Raw genomic sequence first — 11708 nt, forward strand, 5'->3', positions numbered from 1 at the left:
ACTTGGGAAGAATAAGCCAAGTTGCCAGAATAAAATGTTGACAGTTTATGTCGCTGCAAACCAGAAACCACGCCGTTCAAATTTTGTACATTTCTACAATGCTTGACTGGAGCTGAATGTCGGGAGGTGGAGGAAGTGTTGGATAGGTAACAGCTAGGCGAGAAGCCAGTGACCGCTGTTCAAGACTATGTTTCAACATTTGTGAAGTGCCAAACCACAGGATATTTTTCAGGAGACCTCGGGACAATTCCCAGCTGCGTTTGTGGCGACCAAACCAGGTATTTTAAGACATGAGTTCCAGTTGTTGTTAAACTTTGCCTCTTTAACACCCCACAGCGCTCCGATCTGCCTGAGACGCTTGATGTGACTCAGCGTAAACGTGTGTGATGACTGTGCAAGAGTAAGATCCGCTCTTAAAATCCCACTCAGTGTGATGAGACTCAAAGTCGGCTCTCCATTAAACCATGAGAGCAACTGAAGCAGCTAAATGTAAATGTCTCTATTTACAGCTGAGATTTTGTTTCTGTGTCAGAGGTCAGAGGTCAGAGGTCAGGCAGCCTCCTGAGGTTGGTCCTCTGCTTGCACATATCACTTTACCTTGGTGGGATGAACGATCCCAAAAGAGTTGGACTCAGGAAGATGATGCAGCTGCAGCTCCGTCCTGATGGAGAACATGCAGAAAACTGTCAGCACTGCAGAACGTCATGAGTTATCAGCTCGTTTCCTACGTTAAATCATGAAATAAATCCGCCTACAATACCCAGAATGCATCTAAGCGACTGGCGACAGTTTATCAGATTACATGCAGCTTCCTCTGAATCAACAAAAGGCTTTATATTACTTTTTTCACACATGCAGTCTCCCAGAGACCCGTAAACACATGTTGCCCTTTAATGATGGACGCTGAGTCTCCTTTATGTGCAGTTTGTGAGTAAATGTCACTTCTGACTCCTGGTGATTACCTCATCTCTGTGCTGAGTCCTGCCAGCATCTGAGAGAAGATCAGGAAGTTACTCTCTCCTGGAGTCGTGTGACAGACTTTCCATTTGTCCAACATCATCGTCTGGTGGAGCAGCAGGAGGAGAAGGTGGAGGAAGGACGAAGACATGAGTATCTGTGTGTGTGTGTGTGTGTGTGACTCTGTTACATGTGTTTGTGTGTGTGTTTCATGCCTGTAGGTGTCCAGCAGCAGCCTGTCCAGCGTGGTTAAAGTCCAGAGAGAAGACCATGGCGAATCGAGACGAAGCGTCGCTGTGCTGAGAGCTCACGCAGCCGAAAGACTTGAGGACGGTGTACATGGCCTGCACTCGCTCCACTGGGGACAGAACAGACGGGTTAACCATCTGCAGAGAGTGGACGCGATGGATCCGTGCAGCTGCTGTACTCACCGCTCATCTTCTCTCCCGTGGTACCGGCTTGTTTGAGGAGGGCGTGTGTGAAGGCCTGGCACGCCGTCGTCTTACCGGTCCCGCTGCGTCCCACAGCACACACGCTGTGGTCTCTCCTGGAGCCGACCATGGACACGTACACCCGTTTGACCAGAGCTGCCAGAGCAGGAGGAGCATCCCACACCGACTCCCCTCGCCGAGACTTGGGAGTCTGAGAAGAAGAAGAGAGGACGGAGGAAAATGGTTTACTCGTCTGTTTAATTGATTAGGAGTATACTTTCACAAGTAATCCAGTCATCTACTGGTAGAGACTGGCATTAGATAGACAGATAGATACAATGGAAGTTAAAAACAGGCTTTTTTTCAAATGCAGTTCTGAATGTGGATCTTATCAGTCCACTGAGTGTTTGGCGTCACCTTGCTGTGGGCCTGTATCGGAGGCCAGAAGTTGACCAGGTTGGGTCCGGCCTGTGTGAGCGGCATGCTGGCTTTAGCTCGACTGGTCAGATTGTGCAGGACTCCACATTCGTTCACACTCTGCAGGTCGCTCAGATCCTCACACAGGTCGAGCTCTGATGGGTTACACTGAGGAGGAGGAGGAGGAGGAGGAAGGAGACGCGGTCAGTCCTCTGAAGTGACAACAGATATAAAAGATATTTCTAAAAAAAGCACTGATGTACCTTTTCAATCTCGTACTCTGTGACATCGTGCAGCGAGCCGTCGGTCTGCAGGCGGACCCTCACTCGGCCTTCTGGGAGTTCAGGTGTGCCTTCATCGGGCTTCAGCTGAGTGGCTGAAAAAAGAACAAACCAACCATTAAAGTGTGTTTACAGGTCTCAGGGAGTACGACTCTCAGTTGCATTGTGGGTAATGTAGAAGTCAGGTTTTGAAAAGCAGTCCGCTTGTCTAATATTATTGCCGTCATTATTGACAATTTAAAAACAAATTTGATACAGCGGTAACAAACTTTTTTTACTCCACACATTCGTCTTCCTTCTCATAACCTGGTGCCTACATTACCCACAATGCAATTCAGATCAGACAGTGCGGCAAAAAGGAAATGTGTCTGACTTTTCACAGCACTGAGATCAGGGTTTCTAGTTTCATGGACAGCAGTTAGGCTGCTAACGGTAGCCAAGTTGCTAACACTGTCTTTGCGACAGGGGGGGTTCAAAAGTCGTCTATTTCCGGACATAAGTGCAAATACATTAAAACTACGATCTCCACCCCTGCTGTATGTCTGCATATTAATGTCTCTCTGGGCTTAACTGTATAATTCTCTGATCCCTGCATGTAAAACATCGGGGTCAGGGATCGGGGGTCGTTCACCACGTGAAGGACTAATGGGATTAGAGCAGGGCAGCGAGTATCTGCGTGGACGGATGATAAAATGAGCAGATGGATATGAAGTGGGTTCAAGCAGCAGCATCAGTGAGTCCACTGTAACTTACATGTAACATGATATGGAGGTAATATAAGAGATTACTGCAGATTGTGTGTGGATCAGCAGATGACTCGACTAATCCACACACATTATGGGCTGAATGACAGAGGCGATTTACATGTTCATACAACTGTGACTGTGAGCATCAAATGTGACTTTAAATGTGAATTTAAAGATCTGTGATTGGATGTTTTTCTCAACAAAATTCTGTTTTCATGTGTGCAGACTTTCGAAAAAGATATTTTTCTTTTTCGCATTGTTTGTCCTGATGATTCAACCCAGAGAGTTTCTTGTTGATCCACGCTGTGAAAGTAGAACGTTGTGCATTGATCAACTCACCTGTGATCAATTATTTACAGTCAGCGGGCTCTGAATCATGAGATGTTTTGTGTCTTTGTCTGAGAAAAACAAGAACTTTTGAAGAAGATTCATCCATCAAGTTAACTGTGTGTGTGTGTGTGTGTGTGTGTGTGTGTGTGTGTGTGTGTGTGTGTGTGTGTGGTTGCGTTAATGACTCACCGCGGCAGAACCCGTCCTTGTGAACGTACCACACGATTCCAGCTTCGTACCAAACATCCTTCACCTGAAGAACGGTGAGATGCGACAGAGATGCTTTTTAACGCTGTTCCCTCGAGTCTTGGTGAAAACATGTCAGACGTCTGCGCGTCATGTCAGTTATAAGACGCTGTCTTGTGTTTGATTATTGTCTTTATCAGCTGGAAAAGGTCAAAGGAAGAGTTCGGACACTTATTCGCTGTTATGCTAAGCTAAGCTAACAACTGCCGGTTGTAGCTTCATATTAACTGCACGGACACGAGAGCGGTGTTGATCTTATTCTTTAACTTTCAGCAGGAAAGCAAAGACGAGCATTTCCAACAAAACAAAGCAAAATATAAAACACAGAACGGCCACTAAATTAACAAATACACGTCAGAATAAACATCAGAATTATTAAAAATGATGCTTTAAAGGTGCACTATGTAGAAATTCAGACTCCAAGTTTGAATGTCAAAACCTTTATTTCTTCACATTCGGCTCATAATTTTAGTATTTTAAACTACTATTCTTACATATTGCACCTTTAAAGCCACTAAATGTAATTAATCTGTCTAAAGATGCTTTTTTAAAAATGTAACAACGTATTACTCAACAGTAAAAAGTCTTATTATATTAAGATGGCTACAACATGCACACGTACCTCCTTCCTGTCATGCTCAGTTATCCTCGTGTCTGCTGGCTTTCCCTCCGGCTCCTGCCTCTCCTCTTTCTTCTCCACCTGCTTCACCTCCTCTTTCTTCCCCACCTGCTTCACCTCCTCCATCCTCCCCTTCTTCTGCTCGGCCTGTGGCGTCTTCTTGTTCCTGTCTGACCTCATGTCCTGCTGCTGCTGCTGCTGCCTCGGCGGCTCTGGTGTTACTTCCTGTCTGGTTTCCTGTTTGTTTGCCGGGTCAGGACTGACTCTGTTCTGTCTGGTGTTGATGAGCTGCTGCTCAGAGCGGAGGGACATCTCGGCCTCGAGGATCGGAGGAGTCTGATCTGGGAGGAGGAACTGCTGCACCAGGTTGTCACTCAGTTTGCTCGGCTGCAGGGGGGGAAAAAAAACAAGAGAGGAATCTGAAGGAAAAGTTCAACGTGTTGAGAGTTCGACCCAGACGGCTCTGATGCCACTCACTGCTTTCTCGTCTTTGACCTCCGGCTCTTTCTGTTTGGTCTCCTTCTCTGAATCTCTGACCAGCTGTTTGAGGAAGCCGCCGGGCACAGCCGACAGAGGAGGCGGTGGAGAGACAACGGCTGCGGCCACCGGCGTTTTCTCCTCCTTTATCTGTTGTTTCATTAGACACAAACAGCAACAAGTCACTGTGTGATCTGAGATATACAAAACATAACAAAGACGGCACATGCACACGTTCACGTCTGGCTAAAGCTTCACCCAAATGAACCCATATTTTCTCTCTTATCTCCAAAAAGGGCTGAAACTCTTAATTCAGAAGAAGATGAGGACTTTTATTCCTGCAGGTTTTAAAACATCTGTCTCAGAGTTTTGTGCCTCCATCCATCCTATTAATAATGTTTAATAGATTAAATTTAAAGGCTCCAGGAACATATTTTCTATGACGGATGGGCTTTGACTGAAGTTTTGATTATTTCACATCAGAGATTTCCTATTTTTTTTCCTTTGTGGCTTGAAGTTGGCAGAGCTCGTTTGGAAAAAGACGATCAGGACGTAGCAACATATGAATCAGACGGTCCTGATGAAGCAGCGACTGCTAAATGGCGGACACCTCAAGATGTTTGTTATTTTTTAATTTGATCGATGCATATTTAGTCATGAAGAATTTGTCAACAGCAACTTGTGTCTCCATTAATCTGCTAGAAAACATCTGGTGAAGAAAGTAATTAGCAGCTGCAGCTAAAAAAACAACAACAACAACATGTATTTCCTCTGTTTGTGGAGACCAAAGTCTTAAAGTAGAGTTATGAATTATATCCACCATCTAACCAGACACACCTGGATTATAAACTCTATAAACAGGACAGCAACAGGGTCAAAAGCAGAGAGGCTCATCACAAGACCTTTTCTTGACTTCACTACATTTGCTCGTGGTTGGGTGACGATAACAGACTGTCTGGTTTACCAGAAACACGGCCACTCGCCTCAGATCAATGATTTCTATCTTCTCAACTACATTAAGTGGAGTAAAGCCGCTCGTCTCCTGACTGAAGTGGAGTAAAGCCGCTCGTCTCCTGACTGAGTTTTAAAATCCAGCCGTCTTCGGCTGTAATCATCCTGAACTTTTCACAGGTAAGTACAATTTTCACAGAGTTGTCCAGCGTGTCCCCGGCTTTATGAGGAAATATGAGTCAGCAGGCCGTGACATGAATCATCGGGGGAGAACAAGAGGTGCCAAACAGAGACGTGGCCAGAGACCTGACATTTAACTAATAGGTATCACCTGCTGACACAATAGGGAATATCATAAAGGTCAGTATAGGACGGCTGCTTCACAATCTCTGACGAGCTGCAGCGAGAGAAAGTTTGAGGAGAAGCTCGCTGAGAAAAGTCTCAAGTGTTGGATGTGAAGAGGAAGCGAACTGAACGCAATTAATTGTGTGTAGGGAGCCGGTATGGACTCCACAAGTTCAACGAGTCATCAGGGGACAAACCAAACACTAAGAAATGATTAAATTCATGACTGTTTTTCAAATATTACAGGAAAAACAGGAAAAAAAAATAGATTTATGTTTGTAACTAACTCAGGATTCTGGTCTCAGACCTTTTGGAAGCGACTGTATATCATGTTGTTTTCAGCACCGGCCCATTAAAATCCATCACCGTAATCATTTCCCTCATAAAAGTCTGGTCCCAGCGCCAGTTTTAGACCAGGATCCACACAAGTGTGCTTGAAAATGCTTTTATCTTTCCATGTGCTGGATGACTAAAACCAAAGAGAGAAAATGTGGCAGCAGATTTTTTAAAAACCTACAGTGGAGTATCGACACGCCGTGAACTTTGTGTCAGGATTTCATTAAAATAGATTTGAGCAGATGGTTTAAAACAGAGGAGGAACAAATATTCAGACATTTGTACAGAAAATTAACACTTTTTCTTGCAAATGAAAATTAAAGACGATCTTTGTTCAGTTCAGTAAACTCAGAGGCTGAGCTGGTTCAGCTTATTAGTGGCTAATGTTAACAAACTTAAGATATATGTTATAAATATACAGTATGTTTGCTTCAACATATCATGAAGTAAATGTTGAGTCCACTGTGTAACGACTACAGAAGAAAGACCCCATCACCAGTTATTAACCATCACATGCTGCAGTATTATGCTGCTGGTTTATTAAAGCACTGAATGGTTTCAGGGCCAAGATATATTTCTGATCTGCTGCTACGTTATGAACCATCCGGACCTCTGAGGTCGGCAGGTTCAGGTCCGCTTTCAGCCCCTAGAGTCAAAACTGAGCGTGGAGAAGTCGAGGCTGAAGACCTTTTTGTTTGCCACAGCCTTTTATTGAAGCAATTTTAATGCTCTGAACTGCACTGTGACTTTTATTCTTATTAAACCTCGTCTATTTTAGCTTATTTTCTTACTTCTTGAGGTCTTTCACTCGTTTTTAATGCATTTTAATGTCTTTTAATGTCATGTTATGTCCCTGTAAAGCACTTTGAGTTGCCTTTTACAGTTAAAGCGTAGCACGAGGCACATATCTACATCTCTATTTCCTAGAAGCACTTCTATTTATAAATGTAAACACATATATAGTTGTCACATATATTTTACTACGTGTATATTTAATTTTATTTACACTAACTCTTACTTTTTTATTATCTTCTCTGTTTGTATTTATTCACTCTCTCTGTAGTGTGATATTTCTGCAGAAGGAGCTGCTGTAATGTACCAACTTCCCGTCAGGGATCGATAAAGTATTTCTGATTTTGGTGCAGATCAGTCTTTAGATTGTTTCCATATAAACTTCACTTTCACTCTGATATTTTCTCTGCAACCTTGAGGGTTTGAAATCTCCCGGGGAAATGAAGGCTGACTGGTGATCCAGTCCCCCTTTCTTGTGTGTTTTCAAGTGGGATTATTGTTGGCGTCATTTCCATTTTATCTCAGAGCCACAAATAAACAACAACACGAGACAAAACGTGGGTTTATTCATTCATTTAGTCTGTAACGAAGACGTGGCTCCAGTCAGCCTTCATTTACCAGGAGATTTTCGTGCTTGTCGGCTGAACAAAGCAGAGTGAAGGTGAGGTTTATAGGGAATCGTGTAGCGATATATCGATACGTATCGATTCTGATGCTATAAAACGGTTTCAATAATCACTTTTTCGCAGAATCGACACGCCGAACTGACTAGGATGCTGTTTTTCTTGTTATATTTATCTTTCAACTCCAGTATCATGACAAAACTAACAGGGGAACCAATTTACCATATTAATGCTGATGGTGTCGTTATTCTAGAGCCATTACACACAATCAATATTTAGTATCTGAGTCCATTGTGTGATCAGTGAAAGTAGAAAGCGGTGCGTTAAATGCATGAACACAAACATCAGCCTCTGCCGGCTTCAAACCACAAATATCGATGACGGTTTGCATCTTTAAAAAGCTCCGACTCGTCACACCGATCATGCAGGATGACTAACACAGCGATCACAGCGGCAGGCGGACCTCACAGTGACATGTCAGGATGATTCAGGGTTCAGAACAAAGGGTCCACTCACCATGTAATCAATGCCACGTCCTACTACACAACACACACACACACACACACACACACACACACACACACACGCATGCAGTCAAGATTATATATTAGACGTTCAATTAACGCAGCATGCAGAAAACTCTGCACCTCCCTTCTGCTCCCACAGTTTTAAGCGTGAAGACAGTGCCATGGCTTCACAGTGGGGGGGTGATGGGTGGAGGATCAGGGGTTCAGCCAGATGTGATGTCAGCGTGGTGGTTGGTGTGTGTGTGTGTGTGTGTGTGTGTGTGTGTGTGTGTGTGTGTGTGACAAACAACCTGACAATGGAGAGAGACAGTTAGAAGTGAAGACGGATAGGAAACAGTGAAGCGTCAGCTGCCGTGATAAGTGATGAAAAGTGTCACAAGATTTCAATCCTTCAGATCAAATCAGTCACCAAAGTCTCGGCGATACATTTTCCCATTACTGAGATGTTTCAGAGCCACTTTGCGTCCATTATTCTCTGACACATCGTCTCCTCGACAGGCTCTGCTGTCACATAATCAAGTCTTCAGGAAAGAGTCACACTTTCTTACAATCTTACTTTTGTCAGCTTTTAAAAAACCGTCTTCAGGAGTGAATATAACGAACACGACCACAAATGAATGATAATGTGTCTCAACGTCTGCTGGACGTGGAAATTATTGGAGCCAACTGAGGGTGAAACTCAGATGATCACATATCATACAGCCATTTTCACCTCTAATACATCTTTTGAATCTTTCTTTCTGAATTTATCTGACCACTAACAGGTGAAGTTAATGACATCGATCATCCGAACGGCCGGAGAAACGAGACAAAGAGCACAAGGTGTCGACCCGGTTTAACAAAATATCCCAGAAACTCCCGGATGGCTCAGAACGTTCTCACGAGGAAATAAACATGAAGCAGTTTCTCGTTGGACTTTCACTTATAAGTATCAGATAAAAATCTGGATCCTGACCTCAACTTCTCTTCCAGTCCTGTAACACAACAACGAGCAACCTGTCATATTTGTACTGGACTGTGTAGATCCCAAACTTTTCCCTTCAAGGGCCAAGATAATAAACAATATTGGATCCGAGAGCATTTTACCTCATATTTACATTTTAATTAGCTAGAAACTTGGGGGCCAAATCTAACTTTACGGGCTGCAGTGCTTTAAATGCTGCACTCAAGTCAAAGAAAGCAGTTTGGCTTCATATTATTGTCTATAATTGTTGGCTAGGATTTAATTACCGATCTGTATCCATAATATAAATGTCCCGTTACTGGTCCGCTAATTTATAATGCTCAATGGATATCGTACATTCCTACAAAATAGCCTCATTCACATCTTTGTATTGAGCCAACCGGACTAATGTAAATCATATGAACTAGAAAATACGACCATATTTCTTTCCACTGAGCAAAAACATCTAGAAGACATCTATTCAACGTCTTCTCTGACGCTGAAGACGTCCAGCGAAGAGCCAGAAAGAAAATTTTTAGAGTTAAAGTTTTTCCCAGGTCGTTTTCGACTTCAGTCACAGACGTCTGCAGAACTTCTTGTGGTTCAAATTTAAAGTTGCACCGACTTCACAAGGTGAGATAGTTATCAGCTTTCTTGCACGCCATGTTTTGGTCATCTAACCTTTGAATTTTATCCAACTTGATGAAGGTTTGACGACCAAAACATGGCATGTAGTGAAGCTGATAAGTAGCTCTCCTGGTAAAGATCACGCCTCATTCAGACAGAACCAGGAGTTAAAATGCTGCTTTGTTGCTAAGATTTGAACCACATGAAGTTTTTTAGACGTCTGTGACTGAAGTTGAGAAGAAATCTAAAATAACATTATAAAAACTTGAACCCTGTTGGGTCGTCACTTGGACGTCACTAGCGAACGTTGAAAACACGTCAAAAATCTGGATGTTTTTGATCAAATTTGCTTTTTGAAACCTTGATCCAATTACTCAGTATTTTATGTTGTTTTCCTGTTTTTTCCTGGAAACTCATTCTTGAAAAGAGAGAAAAACATCACAGTTAATCAAAGTTTCCAGCCAGACCTTTCACACACTTTGATTCCTGTCCAGCTTCTCGTGTTTCACTTCACAATATTTTCAGCTTTACTTCTTCTAATCGTGGGAGGTGAGCTCAGATTTAGTGTTTGTCTCATTTTGGTGGCATGTACCTCGCTCTGACCCCCCCCTGTCTGGTAGGAACTGGGCCCGGATCAGTCAGTATGGATGCTTTACCCCACATTAGGGTTGTGATCGTCCCTGTAAACAACTTGCCGTGCCAGCCAGGACAACACTTACTTTCTCACACCGTCGAACACTGAACAATGCTTTTCTATCTCCCTCTGCGGCTTCTGCTTCCACTTTTAAACCGAGTCCACTGGGTTTTATATCTTAAAGTTTACGATTTCGAGTGACACCCTAATCCTGAAAAGTTACAACGCAGCTCCCGGATGACCAACAGTACTTCACACACATGAGTGGACACATTTATGACCCGTGAGAGGAAAATCTCCCTCCTTAACGAGCCACCAGAGACAGAAAAACACACAAAAAAGGGGAATCAATCCAACCATAAAACCAACGTTCCAGTGAAGAAGAAAGCATCTGAGCGGGTGTGATAGTCTGTCTGAAGCCAATGTCAAATCCTGGTTATTGTAGCACACAGGCCTCCGTCAGGCCTATAAATAAAAACCTGCAGAATGTCATTAACGTCTGATTGTCTTGTGTTACGCTGAGCAGCAACCGACACACACGACACACGGCGGCGTACCTCGGATGAAAAAAAAGGTCAAGAAAAAGATCCGGATGGTTAAAGGCAAAAAGTCCTGTGAGGGCCCCAAATGAGAAATCCTGCTGCCGCCACACAAACAGACACACACACTGGGCAAACGGCTGACTGAGTGGGCCAAGCAAGTCAGAAATAGAGTGACACACGGTGATAAGCAACACGGCCGGGCTGACAGACGAGTCCTCTATAAATATCCACCACAGGAGGGGGAGGACGAGGAAGAAGAAGACGGGGGTACGACCCTGATTTAGAGAACTGCTTGGTATGAAGTCAGAGAGGAAATTAAGGAAGTTAATGAGATTAAAAAAACAATCAAACTCCCCAAAATGAAACTGTTGTTTTGAACGTTATCGGCTGTTTGTAAGGGTTTTTTAAAGGTGTATGACAGGAGGAGGAGGAGGAGGAGGAGGAGGAAGGGGGGTGTTAATGGACGCCGGCTGTTCCCGACACGAGACACAAGTGCACATGTGCAGATCTGCAACACATCAGCTGTCCGGTTTGATTGACAGCTCCAGCTGAGAGAGAGAGAGGAGGAGGAGGAGGAGGAGGAGGAGCCTCCTGGTTACTGTGAGGAAGCAGCAGCTGTCTGTTAGATGTGTTTATATACAGTGAAGTAAAAAGTACCCTAAAGTATTTGATATTAAATGGACTTAAGCATAAAAAGTACAAGTATTAGTAAATTATACATATATCTACATGTATAGATCTGATATTTAATGTTTCCTGATTATCAGAATCAGTATTTTTGTATATTTTTTAATGATTGCTGATCAAATAAATTCAGTTTTAAACTCACTACTCTGGTTATTTGATTTATTTACATGTAATCTGTAGAGCAACTAGAAGTAAGT

General features: G+C 43.3%; 1 protein-coding gene across 3 annotated transcripts in view; it reads right to left on the minus strand.

Moving 5' to 3' along the window:
• Window positions 1-11003, minus strand: part of myo18b (myosin XVIIIB) — a 42506-nt gene extending 31503 nt beyond the window's left edge. The window contains exons 1-11 of one of the 3 annotated variants that reach the window (XM_084383973.1): window positions 10840-11003; window positions 8203-8368; window positions 4505-4654; window positions 4031-4414; window positions 3352-3415; window positions 2069-2181; window positions 1806-1973; window positions 1389-1599; window positions 1173-1315; window positions 963-1063; window positions 598-661 (exon numbers count right to left, since the gene is read on the minus strand). In XM_084383973.1, the coding sequence (XP_084240099.1) occupies window positions 598-661; window positions 963-1063; window positions 1173-1315; window positions 1389-1599; window positions 1806-1973; window positions 2069-2181; window positions 3352-3415; window positions 4031-4414; window positions 4505-4654; window positions 8203-8241 (1437 nt within the window). In that variant the 5' untranslated portion in view covers window positions 8242-8368; window positions 10840-11003. Of the gene's footprint in view, window positions 1-597; window positions 662-962; window positions 1064-1172; window positions 1316-1388; window positions 1600-1805; window positions 1974-2068; window positions 2182-3351; window positions 3416-4030; window positions 4415-4504; window positions 4655-8198; window positions 8369-10839 lie in introns of all 3 variants that reach the window. The other 2 variants (XM_084383972.1, XM_084383974.1) reach the window with 2 other exon arrangements.
• Window positions 11004-11708: the final 705 nt, after the last annotated feature.

This window comes from Pagrus pagrus (assembly GCF_965226575.1).
Source record: "Pagrus pagrus genome assembly, chromosome: 19".
Taxonomy (NCBI): domain Eukaryota; kingdom Metazoa; phylum Chordata; class Actinopteri; order Spariformes; family Sparidae; genus Pagrus; species Pagrus pagrus.